The sequence below is a fragment of the Cyanistes caeruleus genome, chromosome 5, assembly GCF_971803275.1.
Source record: "Cyanistes caeruleus chromosome 5, bCyaCae1.hap1.1, whole genome shotgun sequence".
In the NCBI taxonomy this organism is placed as follows: domain Eukaryota; kingdom Metazoa; phylum Chordata; class Aves; order Passeriformes; family Paridae; genus Cyanistes; species Cyanistes caeruleus.
This window is the reverse complement of record NC_141705.1, coordinates 12,810,307-12,830,171: the sequence shown is the minus strand read 5'-3', so window position 1 is coordinate 12,830,171 and position 19,865 is coordinate 12,810,307. Positions and strand designations below refer to the sequence as shown.

Below are 19,865 nucleotides of genomic sequence, written 5' to 3'. Positions count from 1 at the left end.
TTGGATTTTGGTATTTTTTTTTTTTTCACTTGATGAGATCATAAATTCCCATTCAGCACATCCTCTCTGAAAAATATATTTGTACTCAGAGATTTGCCTAATTCATAGATAAAATAAAGCAGTAAAAGGGTTTCCTTCCTTTTTTTTATTAGAGATACAGTTCTAACCATGCTCTAAGAACTGTATTAAACAAGGTCTGTATCTGCTGAGAGCCTCAAAGAATGTTCCTAACAGTACTCACAGTGCTGCACATTTCAGAAAATGAAAGGACCCAAAAGATCTACCAAGGGAAGATGTTCCACTTCCAGAAAAGTGTAGGAGGGAAAAGGAGGGGTTATGAAGAGGTGGTCCATCTGCAAAATACAAATTGAAGCCTCATTCCCTCCTATGGCAGTAAGCATGCCATGAGCAGAACCATGGGCGTTGATTATCTGGCTGCTCATATTCAAATCCATGAGGACAAAATGCTGCCAGCTGAGAAATAACCATGGAGATGTCCTAGCCTGAATCCTTACAGTGCTGTGAGCCAATCCAGGTTGTTCTGTGACCAGCTGTGGCTGATCACTGCAGTATCTGGAGAAACTCAATTGCTTATCATTATGTGGGTTTAAGACGTGTTAAAGAAAGGAGATTTTTCTAACCTCTTTTCTTCCTTTGAACTTCACTGATATGCTGAGGTTAATGTAGAGACAGCAGTATAAAAAAAAATAGAAATTAAAAAAAAAGCACAGAAGAATTGCCTATGTTTATTTAATTTACTTATTCCTAAAACTGCCTTAAAGAATCTACTTAATCCAGGATCCCAAACCTGAAGGGCTCTTTGCTCTTTCCTTATCTCTTTGCACTAAATCTTATTCTTATTAAAAAACAAAGTGCTGCTTATATGAAATTGAACATTAACAAAAACTTCTTCAGATGAAGTTGAGCAACATGGATAGAAAATTAGGGAAATTTTCATTATTTGCCATTTTTCCTGGCTTACATGCATCATAACATTTTGTATTTGCAAGTTAATGCCTTTCCTGTCTTTCTAACATGAATAGATGAAAGTCTATTTTCCTGAAATTAAATGTAAAATCAATTACAGATTGATTTTACAGACCAGAAGCAAGATATGCACCACAGGAAGGAACTCAGAATTTGTAAGACCAGCGTAAGTCAGAAAATGTCTTATATTTTTCTCAGCTGATCAAACAAGAATGTTCTCTGACAGTCATAATTATCAACCCTTTTGTACCTGTCAAAATGTACATGTGAATGTGATGTGCTGGCCACATTAGGGACTTCCCAAAAAGAAAAGACAAGTTCTGAGAACCTGAATTCTTCCCAGCTCACTTCAGACATCAGCCTCATCACCTTGGCCTGCCTGTGTAATCAGTGGGAAAAGAAATTCCAGAGGGCAGTTACCACAGCTGTGAGCAGAACCATAGGTGTCCTGCTGACTGCAAAGTGACCATAGAGAAACTACTTTTCTAACCCAAAGTACATTAATCAGTACCCAAAGGTAGTCTGGACAAAATTGTGTCTAAGAAACTCAGTTCTTAGATAAGTTGTTGAGCACCTGCCCATTTTCAAGTTTTCTCCAGATTTAGTGTATGGATGAAAAAAAAACAGTAAAAAGAAAAGGTTATTTCATGTATGCTCATGCTGCTTGAAGAATCACTTAAATCACAGTTATCTTACATTTCTTCCAGAAGAATTGTTTTTTGCATGGAAATTGAATTTTGTAAGGAAATTTTTATATGAAAGAAATTATCTTTAAATTGAAACTGAAAACAGCTTTCTGTCCTTGTTTAAAATGACAGAAAAACAATAAACCTAATTTGTTTTGCACTACATCCTTCACATTACTATTCAAATTTTTGCTTCATCTTTTGGGTTTGGAAAGCTTGCAAAATAGCTTGCATGCCAATTAAGAGGGTAAGTCTGAAATGAACTAGTAAAGATTTGACAGAGTGTTTTGGTCCATCTTGTTTAGTTTATTTTAACATTTTAGAAGTGCCCACAATTAAGAAATAAGGTACAGCATACTAAGAGGAATGTCAGTAGGCATTTACATGTGATTGAAAGCATCATACATCAGCACCACAGTTTTAAATTAACTATTTTATTGACCAGAAAATAAGAGAAGCTGCTTGAGTGAAACCTTTTGAGTAGCTGGCTTTATTCACCAGGACTATGCTGGAGTGGAAGAGATTCTCTGGAAGCTGTTTGAAGAGTGTTTGTATATTTCTAACAAAACCAAAATAAGATGAACCTTTTATTTCAGTAGGAGTGAGAAATTTTTGTTTACAATGAAGTCAGGAAGAGGGAAAGGGATGATAGGAAATCTGTCCAATTTTAGTGAGTAAACTAACTACAGAAGATGTATGAATGCAAGGAAAGCTTGATCTGCCTTTTCTAGGTTTCATACCAGGAAAATGAAGGGGTTTGTGTAGCTCAGAGGAAAATCTTGTTCATTCCTAAATAAATGAAAGAGAAAAGCACTATTTTAAGCCTCTCAACCCATGCAGGGTGCCAAAAACACAGAGATATACATACACAATCAGTGCAGTGTCTAAGGTTATACACAGCAAAAGAATATACCTATTCTTAACCCAGTATGTGATTTGTTGTTCATTCAACGAATCATGTGCTGAAGATTAAATTTTTATGATTGAAGCTTAATGATAAGTGCTACAATTTTGATGTTTCTTTGCTTCACAAAACTGAAAAAAACCCACAAAATTGTCTCTAAAATATAACAGTGTTTGAAGTTAAAAATAGGGAGAGTTTGAAATCATTCATTGTCATCTATCATAAGTTTGATTGCTGAACTTTGGGTTTCAAGAAATCATAAGTCCAGACCTGTAACAGTTTTCTTTCATTGACTTCTGTTGTCCCAGCACAATTTTATTCCTCTGTGCTCTAAAACTTTGGGTTATTTGATCAGGCTGAAATCCTTGTTTAGTTGTTAGCTGTTAGCATTGGTAACTACTTCTTTAGAAACCTTCTGCTAAATGAAGAGCTGTGAACCTCAGATAATGAGATTGTGAGAAAAAGGGAAGAGAAACAGAGGAAATTCTCCATGAGACAAACCTCTGCTCAAATTCTGTTCTTCAACATTCCTTTACTGCAATGAAAAGGCTGCAGAAACAGAGTTGTTTAGTCTGGAAGGGACATCTTGAGTTCACCTCATGCAAATCCTCAGCTCATGAAATCACCTGAAACAGGTGGAAATCCCCAGCTGGGATTTTAGTATATCCCCAATAGAAGATTCCACTGCTTCTCTGAGCAACCTGTCAAAAAAAATGTTTGACAGTCCTCACAGAAGTATTCCTTTGTGTTCACATGGGGTTTGTGTGTCTTCATTTGTGCTCATTACCTCTTGCCCTGTCCTAGAGCACCACAGAGAAGAGTCTGTCTCCCTCTTCTTCATTTCTGCCCATCAGGTATTTGTACACAAATCTTGTGTACAAATCAAAGATTTGTACACAAGATTTAGATCAAAGATCTAAATCTTCTCTTCTCCAGGGTGAATAGTCTCAGCTCTCCCAACCTTTCTGCATATGAAAAATGCTCAAGTCTTTTATTCATCTTTGTGGCCCTGCACTTTACTCTTCATGGACTGGGGAGACAAGCTTGGCTTTTCTAACCCTATCTCTGCAATACCAGATAACAGACTGGTTCCTCCTGGATCACCCACTCCTACTTCCACCTCCTGTACACTTACTTTTACTCTCTGAGGTCAGTTAGGATATCCTTGCTCATCCTGGCTTCTTATGCTTGATTTTCTACTTTTCAGGATGGACCATTGGAACATGCTGCCCTGGGAAGTGGTAGAGTAACCATCCCTGGAGGTGTATAAAAGACACGTAGATGTGGCTCTTAAGGACATGGTTTAGTGGTAGACTTGGCAGTCTTGGGTTAATGGTGGGACTTGATCTTGCAGGTCTTTTCCAATCTAAAAGATTCTGTTATTCCATAATTTATGAATATACCAAGCTTTGCAAGTTACAGACTAAGATCTTGACCTGCATCTCAAATGATTTCCAAGTTTTCAGTCCATTATTCCCCATGAGCTTTTTCCTCACCCACAAATTTTTCAAGTACCTATTTTCCTAGGTGGGTGGTTTCCTGTATTGGTAGTGGGGCCCTTGTTTGTGTGAGTAGTTTCCCCAAGTTCATCACACAAGCTGTCTGTTGCCTGCTTTAATTGGAAGTGTTTGAGACAAGCCAGGGACAAGAGAGTCTAGTTGGCACTGTACACCTAATTGCTACTGCTGTAGTGCCATGTGCATATGAAGTGCTATAAATTGGCAGTGATAATAACACAAAGTGATAATGAAGAACTTGGTGAACATTTGCCAAGTCACAGAACATCTCCAACACAGCTGAATGGATTTTAGAGGCTGCATTCAGATGAGAGTATCAACAAATCCCAAGTGCTTTCTATATATGTTCTAGTTCACTCAACCAGAATAGAGCTCTCATGTGTAATTGTGATGTACCTATTTTAAAGACTACAAATAGAACAGAACAGAAGACAGTGGAGACTTTTCTTTATTCCACTTAACAAAAGATATATGAAAGATAAAACACTTGGAAAATAACTTATGAAGAATGAAGCTGACTTTGGTCTCAGAGAGTGAAACTGAGTGAGGCTGGTGAAAGCTGACATGCTTTTCATGATAGCAGAACAATTAAAATGAGCTTTGAGGATATCGCATCCAAGTCTGCTAAAAATCCTAAACAAATAGACTGAGAAATGAGCCTATTTTGCATTCATTTGCAAGTCTTTATCATTGGTCTAATAATATTTGAGAAAACACAGACTTTATCATGAGACTGTGCCATTAAGTCTACAAGTATATGAGCAAATGAGCCAGAAAAGTAATTAATTTTCTCCTGAAAAACAAATTATGAGAAAACACTTTTAGAGACCAGTCATTTGCAAAAACAGAGCTCTTAATATATGGGAATAAAAATGTTTCCAGATTCACAGTAATTGATAGCAGTGTGGCTTTTTTCCTCCGTTTGATTGTTCATAGTGTACCAAAAATTCATCCTATTTGAAATTTTCTAGCCTTGAAACAAGTGCTCATGAAAGTTTCAACTTATGTCACTAATGTCTCAAAATTTACTACTGCAGTGGTCTTCCTTGGAATAAGTTCATCCATCTTTTTTACAAGATGTGAGGAAGCATCATTTTTCCTGGGTTAGAGAGCAGAGCAGGGAAATGATGCTGCTGAGCTGAGGGAGGGAACTAATAAGAGCCATTACCCAAAGGTGTGGTGGTGATGACATGAAGATGGCAATACCTACAGATGAGAAAAAACTCATGGACACTGAAAGGATGAGTGACATAAGTGATATAGGTCAGCAAGAGAAATCTTAACAGGATATAAGCAAAATGTCTCTTCAAGACTAAATGACTGGCTGGAACATGTGTCCCTGAGAGGCTGTGGAATTCTCATCCTTGGAGATTTTCAAAACTGCCCTGGATAAGGCCCCAGAAAACCTGACCTAGTTTGAAATTAGCCCTGCTTTGATGAGGTTGGAATTTGGAATTACTGACATCTGAAGATGTCAGTAATTTTTCCATTCAAAATTATCCTATGTGTCTATTTTAATGTTCAGTGAATGTATACTACTTAATTTCAGTGTAAATATCTCACATGACTGCGTCATATGCAAACTCTGGATCTAAGCTTTTTAGTCCCAGCCTAAAAAGAACAGAAACAGTAAGAGAACTCTTTGTCATTTAGTAGATGACCTCCTACATTTAATCACATGGTTTCTCTACTATAACACCATGATGAAAGACAAACAAAATACTGTATTTTCATGGAATGGTTAGGGTTGGGAGGGACCTTAATGATCATCTATTTCCAATGGGTAGGGCCACCTTCCTCTAGGCCAGGCTGCTCAAAACCCCATCCAATCTAGCCTTGAACACTTCCATGAATGGGGCATACTCAGCTTCTTTGGGCGACCTGTTCCAGTACCTCTGGGTAAAGAATTTCTTTCTAACACCTAATCTAAACCTGCCCTTTTTCAAATTCTACAGTTATTACCATAACCCACATCTCAAATGACCTCTTACTCCCTTAGCATTTGCAAAATCAGAGGCAGAAATAAAGAAGCTTCTTTTAGGTGGAGCAAAACATTAGTTGATTAGAACCAGGTGAAGGAGTGAAAGAAAATGTGCTCTAAAACAAACTATCTCAAATGATCAGGGCTCACAAAGAAATTAAACACTTCAAAACAGCATTGATCAATAACTGTTTGCACAAGCAAAAACATAGTAATGAGGTTTATTTCATCAGCTGAAAGCAAAGTTGAAAAAAAGAAGAACAAGCAGCAGTTATTTTGCATTTTGCTTTTTCATGTTTAGTTCATTACTGCTCAGTGCCTGCCCATGGCATGGTTGTGTAACCTGTGTATCTAAACTGAGCCAAATGCTGACGGTGCATATGGGGCATATGGGAATGATCATAAAATCACAGAGTGGCTTGGGTTGCAAAGGACTTACCTCAAAGTTGTCTAGTTGTCTAGTGCCTTTTACTAGACCAGGTTGCTCAGAACCTCATCAGACCTGGCCTTGAGCACTTTCTGAGTAGGGCCATCCACAGCTTTTCTGGGAAACATGTTCCAGGGCTTCACAGCAAAGAATTTCTTCCTAATTTCTAATCTAAATCAGTTTAAAGCCATTCCCCCTTCTCCTGTCCCTACATGTTTTCTTTCTTGTAAGTCCCAGTTAAGTCACCCCAAAGCCTTCTCTTTTCCAGGCTGAACAATACCAATTCTCTCAGCATTCCCTCACAGAAGAGAGGCTCCATCCCTCTGATCATCTTGGTGGCCTCCTCTGGACCCGCTGCAGCAGGTCCATGTCCTTCCTGTGCTGGGGCCCCAGGGCTGATGCAGCACTGCAGGTGGGCTCTCAGGAGAGCAGAGCAGAGGGGCACAATCCCCTCCCTGCCCTGCTGCTCCCACTGCTTTGGATGCAGCCCAGCACACGTTTGGCTTTCTGGGCTGTGAGTGCACATGCCTAGCTCATGTCCAGATGATGAACAGTTCTTTCTCAGAACAAAAAGGATTTGTAGTTTCCTCAGCCTCCTGGAGGGAGAAAATTTTCTTCCATGTGAGGATAAATACTAAACTGTCTCTAATTAATAATCCTTGTCTGCATGAGAGCTAATGGTAAATATTTACTATGCTAATAGTGATATGTCTCTTACTATCTTTATCAAAACAAATTCTAGTCATCTTTCAGCTTAATTTCAGGCTATTTCTGATTTAGGCATTTTTCTTTCTGGTTTTATTTGGTCACTTCAGCACTAAGTAGAATTTGAGACGATATAAGCATGAACAACCCAGTTTCTTATAGAAGACATTCCCCGTTCTCAAAAGTTTTCTAAAAGAATATTGAAATATATTTTCATATCTTTATAAAAACATAAAGGAAGTGATTGTCTTTTGTTCTTAACATCATTTGTGGAAATTACTCTTTCTGACTTTGGAAATAGTTATTTTTCCATTTCTTTCCAACAACAGCCTTCTATTACAGACTTTGCAAGCACAAATCTCAAAGTCCAATCACTAATGCTTATCAATTTTCTGAAATAACTAAGAAATCTATAGAAATGTAAACAAAACAGACATTATGAACATTTCCAACATTCATTCAAAATACTTACATATTTGTATTTACAAAGTTAATAAATCTTGAGACTTGTCCTTGTCTGACAGAACACACAAACTTAAAGAAAAACATTAATTTGGTTGGCTTGGACGCTTCATTTTATGAAAAATGTAATTCAGAGGTAAGTATTTGCTATTGACAGTCACAGTGGGTGTAACAGTTTTCAGCACACCTCCTCAGAATGGGGAAGTTTAAATTACTTGATGTTTGACTGATCAAAGTTGCTATTTTTGGCACCTATATTGTAACCTATACTTATACAAGCTTATTTCTATATTTTATTCCACTATACCCATACAAGAGAGCTCTGGAGTGTTATTTTTCTTCTTTGACAAACTGTTCTTTGGCAAATATCAAATTATTCAAGCCTTTAAGTGACCTGTTCTTTTTCCAGTGCAGCAAGTCTTGGGTAAACCTGTTGCTGCTTTACCTCAGGTGAGGAGCATTTTATAACATAGTTACACAAACTGGACTGGTAAGAAAAAAACCAAGGTAACCATATCAAGAAATGGCATCTACATCTACACTGGAAAAATCTACAGTTACTGGTGCAGGGGTTATGTCACTGAAAAAATTACCATGTCCCTTTAATATTGCCAGGGGGAAACTGGAAAAGGATCCTTCTTTAATTTTGTAGTTAGGAGACACCAAGGATCAATCATTTGTCATATTCAGTGGAAAGCAGAAGCGTTATCTAAACGTAGGAACTGTGCATATCTTGCTTTAACTGATTAACTCAAGATTATGGAGTTAGGTTTGGTCTTAATGATGAAATTTTTCTAATGTGGTTCTAATCTTTAATTTCAGTCATATATAAAATATCCATCATTATGTCCTTTTCCCCAGGTAATTCATATGAAACAAGATATATGAATATTGGGTGCCTCAACTGGAAGAATTTCAGTGAAAAATTACCCTGATAACTGAAAAGAAGGAATGAAAGGGGGAAAAATAAACTTAATAATCTATCTGCAACTGCTTTTATGAAATCAGAGTTACAAATAATAAATAAAATATTATATAAATACAAAATTAGATATGATTAAAACAAATACAGATATAAATGTGGAAACAGATATAACTGTTTCAAAAAGTACTTTGTTTAAATGTGTTTCCATTGAGGACTATGTTCAATAATAGTTTATCTTCCAGTCAGAAGATAATCAAAAATTCAATTCCCTGTTTGCTATGGGCTTTATTATTTTATCTTAATTTGGAGAAAGATGATTATAATTCATTAAAACTTTTCTTCAACCAAGGAAAATCAGAGGCTGGGTCTGTATTTAGAACAGTTTTCCTATAACTGGAGAATGATACTACTTAAGAAACAAACAAGAACTATTGCTTCAAGTCATTTACTCCTTCATTTCAAGGAGGATTAAAATTTTGTCTTTAGGGTAGCTAGTAACGCATTATTGGTATTCAATATCAATTGATTAATAGTCAACATAAGTCACAATCTTACAATTAATTCAGAAGGTATTTCTCAGCTACCTCGTTAACATAAAAATCCCAATCAACCCCTGAGTTTATTTCAAAAACCAATCAACCCATTTCTGTGTCATTTACCTTTGAGCAGATAAGAAGCTTACAAAAGTAAAATTACTGTGTTTGCTCAAAAACTCCTCTTCACTGATTTGCCACCAGCCTCTCCCCAACCAGCAGCAGCATTTTCAAAGATTCTCTTCTCCCATGACCAATATTTTACTTGTCTATTTCAATTCTTAGACTAATATATCAAAAGCTCTTATTTCTTGAAATACTGAAAAATGTAATATTTAATTTCCTATGTAAAGAATGCTGGATTTGTGTGAGGGAGAGAGGTATAGGACTAGATTGCTTGTGATCATGACAAACCAAACTTGTCTAAGCTGGTACAAAAAGTCCTGTTAGTGCTTAAAGCAGGGTAGGAGGAAAACAGTACCATTTGTTACCCAGCTGCACAGCAGGACCTGGAGAAAGTCCTGCTCCACATTCAATACCTTAGAAATTGGTAACTGCAAGATCTGCTTTCACACTGCCCTAAAAAATGACTAAGGATGTTTATATCTCAAGACTAGAGGTGCATCAATACCATTTCTACTGACATGTCATCATAGGACTTTAGGCACCAAGAGTGCTCTTTAGTCCCAGACAAGACACAATATTTCACTTATCATTTAAGCGGAGTTTTCAGCCTGCATTTTTTTTCCAATTTTTAAAAAAATAATATAAAAAAAGAAACAAAATCTATACCTGACTCAAGTGTAAACCAAAGGGAAAAACTGACATTTTTCAGAGGATGGTGAGGCACTGGAACAGGTTGCCCAGAGCAACTGTGGCTGCCCTGTCCCTGGGAGTGTTCAAGGCAAGGATGGATCAAGCAGCCTGGTCTAGTGTGAGGTGTCCCTACACATGGCAGTGGGGTTGGAAATAGATTTTTAAGACCTCTTCTAACCAAAGTCATTCTATGATGATGATTTTACCTCTTCTCAATGCTAGAATTTCTTCACTTAAAATAACAACAGTGTCAAAAAGGAAGAAGAAAAAAAAAAAAATCTTAAATGTAACTACACATTTAAGCTTTACTTCTGTGATTGCTCCAGACTCAGTAACACACAATACTTGGAGGAATTGGAATATATTTGAAGCCTTCTGTTTTTTTGACCTGTGTATGAGTTTGTGTGTTACAAAATTCTGCCTCTCTAGAGGTAAGCAGACACCATGTGCCACCTACTTGACTATTTTGCATCAGAGGTTTGACTTATTGAGAAGTAAGCTTAAAGCAAATAAAATGACTTTACCTTCCTGGCATTTGGCAGTCACACAGAAATGCAACAGAAGAGCAGAGTATGAGAGAAAGTCACTTCTCAGAACTGTGTTCAGAAAGAATAGCAAGCATTAAATTCAAAATGAACCATCTGTGACAAGCCCTAAGCAGTGCCTCATTTCAGTAAGTGCAAGCCTGGGAATGAAAGTGAAACTGTACGTAACTGTCAATTAAAATAATCTAATATAGACTTTTCTGCCTCTGGGGGGAGGGTGTGCACAAATTTTCTGGAAGTCCTCTCTTTTTTATTTTCTTGGCATAAATTTCACAGTTCAAGAGAACTGAATCACATCTGTAGCAAACATATATTACATATCTCATGGGAGGAAAGGTGCTAGAGGAGGCACTTTCACTATGGATCACCCCTCAGTAGTCCTGAGATAAGATAATATAACTTCACATCAAAATGAATTCTAAAACAATTTCTAAGAAAAGAGTGACTTCACATCAGAAATAAGGTACTTGCCATTCCTCTTTTGGGAAAACTGTATCTTATACAGTTGCATTTAGAAATGAAATCCAGAGTGTTTCTGTCGGCTCACTGAGACCATAAAAAAACAGAGCAATCGCAGCATAGCCAAGGTAAGTAGAAACACATGGAAATTCCTGCTTGCCCAAACACTATATATGTGTATATATATACTGTACATTGACTGGCTACACCTTTGGATTTACAGGATTTAAATCATGTCAAAATTTGGTCCTCAGAGTGTTCAGTAGGCATTTCTGGGAAAGGGTCCAAAAGAATTTTGTCAGTAACCATGAAGATTCTGTCATTTTATAAGATATAGGTTGCTGACTGAAAAAAAGATGTATTTTTAGGCAGTAAAATTGCAGTTTTAGTTCTTATTGAATTTGGACTTACACTGCAAGCTGTAAAAAATACTCAGCTAATAGAACATTGTGTATATTTATTGAATCTGGAAAATACCCCTGAGACAGCAAATCTCAGTGCTGCCAGGATACTTTCCAAAAGCACTGAACTAGAGCTGTATGTGTGCAAATACCAAGTGTGTTTCAAGGCCTTCCATTTTATTGGTACTACTTTGTAAGCTGTTTTGTCACCTGAATGAGTATATGCTTATTTAAGAATGTAAAAATCTTAAAGGTATTTTAAATTCTGTTTTATCGACATTCAGGTGTTAATCCATGTTTAAAATAAGACAGCAGTATGGCAGTAGCTTGCCTTCATGTTCCAGTTTCAGCTGGGATAAAATTAGTTTTCTTCTTACCAAAAGAGTGCTGTGTTTTGGATTCAGGATGAGAATATTGTTCACAACACTCAGATGTTTTGGCTGTTGCTCAGTAGTGCTCACCCTAAGTCAAAGAATTTTCAGTGTCTTTTGCTCTGCCAGTGAGGAGCTGCACAAGGAGCTGGGAGAGCACACAGCTGGGACAGCTGGTCCAAACTCTCCAAAGGGATATTCCACACCATGAAGTATCATGCTCATACCAACTGGAGGATTTGGATGGGAAGGGCTGGTTGTTGCTGGGGTCAGGCTTGACATCATTCAGGGGATGGTGAACACTGGTGTTATGCATAACTTGTTCTTGGGTTTTCTTTCTTTCTCTCCTTTTCATTGCAATTATTACTGGTTTTATCATTATTATTTTATCATTTTTATCATTATCATTATCAACTCTTCTTATGTCAACCCACAAGTTTTTACTTTTTTCTGATTCTCCTCCCCAGCTCACTGGGAGAAAGAGGAGTGAGAGAGCATCTGCATGGTACTTAGCTGTCACTGGGGTTAAAGCACAAAGCTTTAGAGTCGTTCAGAGTCCCACCACAATCAAAGCCTGTTTGCAGGACTGGACCTCAGCCCTGAGAATGCCTTTCTGTGCATGCCTTTTGAGCAAATCAGGGACTTCCCAGGATCTCCTTCATGAGAGCCACCCCAAGGCACAGCTGTGACTTAATCATCCTCCCTGAGATCTCAGCTGTAACTCTTTCCTCCAGGTATTCCTTTCAAGATGAAGAAGACATGTTCATGGTGGTTGATCTCTTACTCGGAGGTGACCTGCGTTACCACTTGCAGCAGAACGTTCACTTTAATGAAGGAACTGTTAAACTGTACATTTGTGAGCTGGCGCTTTCCTTGGATTATTTGCAGAGATACCACATCATTCACAGGTGAGTGAATTTCACTTGAGAAATGGGCTGCTTGCTTTTGGCAGAGCAGAGGAATTTTATCATATATCTGTTTTTATAGTTCTGTTTATTCAAAACCTCTGAAAAGTTCCCATTGCTATTCAAAGGTGGAACTTGTCTCTGAAAGGTTTTCTTTTTAAGTGTCCACACCTTTCTGTCCACACCCATTTAGTAGCCTTGTATCCTTTTCATACTGCCCTTTTCTCCTTCTGATCTCATAGTATGGATGTACATTTTTTACCATGGTCTTTAAACACTAAATACAACACATAATAGCATCCTGACTGCTTTTAATTTATTTTTAATTCTCCAGTGCCCCAATGTTACTGAACACAAAAGCACAGTAATCCAGTACAAGAGCTTCCCACAACATCAGGGAACAGTTATAGAACCTAAAGCTGAGAATAATTTGTTTACTTGCAGCATCTGCATGAAGGTCAGGAGGAAGAGACATGGGGAAGTTGGAATAATAGCACAAATCAATTGTAACAATGAGAGAGGCTGCATCTTTTTTGTACTTTTCATATTACAGCAGTGTGTTAGGTTTTCTGACATACAGAAGCAAGGATAGCATTAATTTCAAAAAAGGTGTCAGGAATCAGGGTCTGTTTTCTTTAAACATTTTGACACTGAAGCAACAGGGATAACTTCTGTTTTTATATTAACACAACAACTATGAAATTATAAAATTATGGGTTTGAACCTTTATTTTACTCCTTTTTAGGCTAAATTCAGGGTGATCTTTTCTGATTTAGAGTGGTATGAATGCAAAAATACAGTTTTGTGTATACAAAATCTGGCTGTGACTTTCAGAGACCAAACTAAACAAAGTTGTGCCATAGATCACCCAAAGTCCATTATAAACAAATTCCTTCAAATACATTAATGGAGAGTTTCCATCCCATCCCCTTGCAGAGCTTCCTCATGATTTCACAATAAAGATACAATAAAAAGTATGGTCTGACTTTTAGAGGAATGGTCAGCATGAAATCTATCTGAGCAGAGATGCAGTGGTAGGTGGATATGTTGTGTTACTGAAACTGTGCTAGACAAAATTCCCCTAATTATTGCAACACTTGTTTTGCTTGCAATTAAAACTCAAAATATAATAAATCTTGCAAATACTGCAAGAAAATTCTTTAGTACACTGTTTCTATTTTAGAACATTTCCATGTATTTTGCACAAATTTTCTTTTCTCAGTGAGTATTTTAAAAGTGGAGCTCAGAATTAGAGCCAACCTTTGTTTTTAATGCCTTAAGGAATGTTCTTGGTGAAAAACAAATTGATGAGATCTTTTATGCAAATAGGCTGGCAAAATATTCATGAGACAATCCAGATTGTAATCAAAACTTGTATTTTGCTAGAGGTCTGTAGCATAAAAATGTATCAAAGGAAAGCCTGAGAAAGGTGACAGATGTCTGGAAAGAATGAAGGGCTGGATTGAAGTCATTGTGGTTATTCATAGTTTTTTGAGACAGTGTCTGCCTTGTCATGGTCCCACTATGAAACTGGGCTTGGCACTTTTCTTTTGTGTTACTTAATCATAACAAGTAAACATATGACTTTTTTTTTTTTTTTTTTTTTGAGTTGTAGTGGTTCAACACTTGCTGATTTGCACTGAGGTGGGGGAAGACATGACCATCCAGAGCTCCTTGGTGGTTCCATTCAGGGGCACATTCAGGGGTTTGGATTTTGCTTTCACTCTCACCAAAATTTTTACAGAAAGAGATGAGACAAAATAGCACTCAGCCTGCAATAAGTGTCACTGACTGGTTAGCTAGGATTGTTGTCTAGGACTTTGTTGTCATATGGAAGAGATTTTTATTTTGAAGCTGTCAATCCTGAGATTTGGGTGTGTTTGTCCCACTTCATTGCTTACTGCCCAAATTACCCAACTGTGGCACAAGGAGCCTTTTGCCTCTCATCTTCTCACCAGTTACCAAAAAATCACAAATGATCCACACACTAGTGAACATGTTATTTAGCCAGGTGAGTCCCAGAACATTCTGCCTTCTATCTCAACACCACCTGGAACAGCAGTCTGGGGGATGGATCTTCAGCTGCCTTAAATCTCTGTAGCATGTCTGACATTCAAGTGCACAGCACTGACTTAAATTAGTTCAGGAGAAGAGCGTATAAATCCATATTTGTCATACATAATTCTGCAATAGTGGATCTATTTATTATGGCACAACTATGAATGCTGCTCCATGTCTCGCAGTTCTATTGTAAATGTTTGCATTTGCCTGGATGCTCACCCAGAATTATAAGAACTTTAAAAAGAAAATATGTAAGTTTCAAGCTATTATTTGAAGACTAATCTGAGTAAATTTTTCACTTAACTCATACAACAGCTAACTATAAACAACTAACTATATATATGTAACAGGTAAGAGTTACACCAAAACCCCTTATTTTCTCACAGCCCTGCTGTAATTATATTTTATCCATATTTCTCACACAAAAAAATGATTATTTTAAAGCTGGATGAGTGGTACTTCTTTTAGACCTTTGGATCCCAAGACACACAGGAAGGCCTCTTACAGTATACATTATCTCAAACATTCTCAAATTTTGGATCAAATCCAGAATTTTGCCATTTCAAGATGGTATGACTAAACACATTCCTTCCAGAACGGGTTGTATAATGCCAGTGAATAATATATTGGACAAAAGTTTTCTCATCAAAGGCTGAATAAACTTATTTCAGCCATGAGTAACTCAACCTCCTCCTTTCACAAATGTTGCTGTTCATACATTTCAATAAAACCACCTGCCTCCTCACCAAAGTAGGCTGCCTGTTTCCATTCAGTGAGTTCTTCCGGCAGTAGCTCGTGTTGTCTCTTCCAGGATGCTCTTGCAGCTACAGCCTTGGCTCAGAGCAGTGCTGGCCCTGCAATGCTGTGGCTGCTGCCCTGGTAACATACTCATGCTGAAAAAGTCACATTTTCTCTCTCTAAGGGCCAAGAGTTAACTGCATTGCCCTCACAACTTTTCATCGTCGTCTGGCTCCATTGGTTTTCATCTGCTTAGAGAGTAGGCTGGATGAGGCAGATGTCTGGAATGGAAATTGCAGTAACCTTCCAGAGCAATTTTAGGATACTAGATTAGCTGTTTGATCAGTGTGCCCAGGACACTTTTATTTTAGTGGGGTTTATTTAATATAAAACTATTCATGTGTGTATGTGTACATATATAAGCATACATAAAAATTTATTTTTGAGCACAATATGACTGGAGTCAGCTTGTCTTGGCAGGTCTGTGCTGTGTGGCTACTGTGATCACTGGTCTGTTTTACATTCCTCCAAGTTCTGCTTCCAAGGGAGAATAGCACCAGGAGTTATTCCAGCTCTGAGTAGCAGCACAGGGTGGGCCAAAGCTAATGGAAAATTGTAGCAAACTGAACATTGCATTTTCCTCTGCCAGATGACCCACTGCAGACTAAGGTCGTCTTGCTGCTACCAGCTAGACAAGAGTTACTCTGTGTTCAGAACTGGATCTGTTTATTCGTTATCATTGAGTCTTCCAAGTTGTTTAAACGTCTGGTGAAATAAGATCTAAAAACTAGAAACTACATCTAAATGGTTAGACACTTCTTTAAAATGGGCCTTCCCTGTCTCACTTGTGACAACATACAACAAAAGAGCAAATTCTACTTAAAAGGGTGCCCTCCATGACATTTTCCATTTAGTATGTAAGCAGTAAATCATTTTGAAGATTACTTGGAAATGGAAAATTTGACCCTAGTTTTTGACAGGTGTCACAGGCAGAATAATGCCAACCTGTGATTTAGCTGGACATTCTAAATAAAACACAGTTCCTTACAGATTTCTGCTCATATTTGTAGTCTTTTACTTTTTGGCAAGTGTGTGTAGATGAAGAAAAAGTGTAGTAGGGTCTGAAGTAGATGAACTAGGGAAAAAAATAACCATAATATGACCACTATTCATGAGTATCAAAGAGACCAAGAGGCTCATCCATTGAATTTTCTTAGTTCGTGTTCCCATGTCTCTTCTATGGCACTTTTGCTCTTTATACAAGTGTATTTTGTTCTTTATACAAGTGTTAGCCCACATTATTCCGAGGAAAAATTACAGGAACTGAGCAATGAGCTACGTAAGAGAAGTAAATCAGAAAACATATCAAAACCAGCCAAAAAAGAAGCACCATGCAAACCATAAAACCCTGAACACCTGCTGAATGCTTATGAGCCAGCCAAGATGAAAAAAGAAAGTGATTCACAAATTCTAGGCACAACGGGTATCTAAATTTCAGTCATGCACTTAACAAAGAATTACATGCCACAAGATACAAATACACAGAGAACAAGCCTTTCAGCTTCTGAACAGAGTTCTCTCTGTACAAGAACAAATTAATTTTACTTCTGTTTAGCTACAGAAAAACCTATTTGATATACCAGATAAGATACTGCTAATAAATGGAGCTTGTTTGGAAATACACTGAAAATTCCTTATACAGAGTATATAAACTACTAAAAAGTAAAACAGGCTGTATTGGGAAAGAGACACAGGGAACACTCTGAGGTGCCTGATGCCCCATCAGATGCTCCAGTTCCTACCACTGGCACAGGTACAATATCTTATTATGGGCCTGATGTGCTCTCCCTTCCTCAGTGAGGTGAAATACCAGAAGATGCCCATCACACCCTCACTCCTTCAAAACCCCAGTGCTGAAACACCCTCACTGAAGCCAGCAGGGAATTTCTTGTTTTCTTACAGTTTTCAAGTGAGTAGATGAAGCCACCTCTTGTCCCTTTCTTTCATCTTCCCTTTCTCATTATTGTATCATCAAGGCCAGCTTAAATGTATGTTTGTCCATTCACAGCACAATAGTTTGTTTTCTTATTGATTGCTTCTCTGTTTAAAATCAGACACCCAGGTAGGTGTAGATATGATATAGACATATATAACTCCACAATGCCCTAGTGATGGCATTGTAATTTTAGAGATTTCTCATGGCTTTTTTGTTGATTGCAGCTAAATGACAATAAAGTAGGGGAGGATTCAGGAAAACCTTTAAATCAGCGTAAAAAAGTTATGATTAAGATAACATTGTTTGAAATTCTTTCTAGAAGAATTAATAACTCTTTATTCTAGATTCATGTAATATACTCCTGTCTCAATCATGTCTACACTTTGTCTGTTTTTAAACTGAGAAACAATCAATAAGAAAACCAACTATTGTGTTGTGTACACCACAGACACAAACATTGGTTGCATCCCCATGTAAATCAGCTGTCATCACCTGTTTGTGTTTCTGCATTTCCATTCCTGGTTTTCTTTAATAATCCCTTTACATAAACTTATTCTTTTAGGAAAAGCAGGCTTTAGGGCTCATAATATGTATTAAAATATTACATATCCCTCATCTCCATAATTTAGCATCCTGTTGATGGATAATAAAATTAAATGCTTTGTTTCCCTCCTTCTCCCACTCCTCAGTATTCAAATTTTGATCATGAATCATTTTTAGACATTCAGACACTGAAGCAGAAGATGCTGAAAGAACTAAAACAGAGCTTTATATTAAAGATTATCTCAGGTCTCCACCCACAAATCAGATCTGGTTAATGCCAGTTTTCTTCTCTAGCATATTGCTAGTTTTTTGTGGCCAGTTATCAGGCATCTCTTTCTTTCACAGAAATCCATTAAAAATTTGTTGGTGTTGCTTTAAAACTTCAAGGGATTTCAGTATGGATGTCTGCTCCCAACTGATTTATACCAGCAAAGACCACCATATTAATAGCATGTTGATATGTTGTGCTAAATATAATAATCAAGAGTATTAATAACTACATGCAAATAATTTTTACGAAGTAATTAAGATTATTAGGCACTCTTTCTGCAGAGGTGTAACAGCATCCACTGCCTCATATGGCAGTGCCTGTCTTACCCTGGTTTTTTGGCCTTCCACCTCCTACCCCAACCCCTCCATGCATCTTAAAGTGGAGGAAAGGCTGATCCAGAGAGATCAAATGAGCAATGATGTGAAGTCCTAACTAAAAAAGGAGAGAACAAAAGCTAACCATATGTGATACAAAAGTAATCTCTTTTTCCCCAGAGCTTTAGTGTTTAGGTTATAAGTATTCTGATATCTTTGTTTCTTGGAAATTTCACACCACCATGACTCTGAGCAGGCATATTCTCTCCACTGAAATGGCAGATCTGCAGGCACTGTGCTTGAGTCTTTTTTGTTTGCAGTCAGTGAAGAAATTTAAAATCTTTGGTTAAAGTATGTAGATGGAAAAGGCAATATGGAAAAAGACTGTAAATTTCATGCTAATCAAAGTATGAAACAAGAGCAACATATGGACAATTGTTTCTTTCTCCTTTTTCTGCTTCAGTGGTGGCAACATATTTTTCAGCTTGGATGAGCAACACACATAAAGTATTCTATCATTCCCTTGGAGATTTCCTTACAATGTAACTTTTTCTAATAGATGGAGAAATAAAAAAGACTTAAGAAAGAAGTTCACTTTTACTTGCTTTCTTCATGCCTGCAGTAGTCTCCTGTATCTCAGGTATCGAGTGAACTGTTAGTGGTATGGCAAAAGATAGTTCATTAATGGATATTGCAATTTGAGCTTCCTTCGTGCCTTGGAAATGCATTCAGAAGCTTTCAGTACAGCTTAAATATTTCAGATGAGATGTGGTCTCCTTTGAACAACTTTTGACTTCACAGATATACTGAGAGATGAGAGAGATGAGAGAGTGAGAGTTGCAATTGTGATCATCTGACAGTTTCTTCTTTCAAAATAAATTATCTTGTGAGCAGGGGCTGCAATTAAGACACAAATTGCCTTCAGGTTTTTTATGCTGAAGTTGCCTTTTCAATTTTTCCCCTTGCATTTCTTATCTCCACCCTTCCTTGGATGCTCCTCAGGACAGTCCCTCAAGGTTATTTTCAAACATTCCTATATTCTCTGTAAAATCCTCTCCCAGCTCCTCTGGATGGGTTTTAGAGAGGAGAAAGCACAGAAGCTCAGATCTTTGATGTTGTATGACAGACAGTGCTACTGATGAGCCTCTGCTTCTCCCAACATGTGCGTGCACAGCTTACATTTATCCCTAGGGAATTTCCCGGGATAATGCAGTGTGGATCATCGTGCTTTCCTGCAGTAAAGGAGACAAGGCAAACCCACAATTCAACATCTGTGGTGCTCTTGCACATGAGGAAATACTGTCAGCAGGGAAAGACA

General features: G+C 37.5%; 1 protein-coding gene across 1 annotated transcript in view; it reads left to right on the top strand.

The window, feature by feature from the left end:
* STK32B (serine/threonine kinase 32B) overlaps positions 1–19,865 on the top strand; it is a 154,357-nt gene that overhangs the window by 68,518 nt on the left and 65,974 nt on the right. Inside the window, exon 4 of the mRNA XM_086889185.1 lies at positions 12,454–12,627. Within this exon, the coding sequence (XP_086745311.1) occupies positions 12,454–12,627 (174 nt within the window). The remainder of the gene's footprint in view (positions 1–12,453; positions 12,628–19,865) is intronic.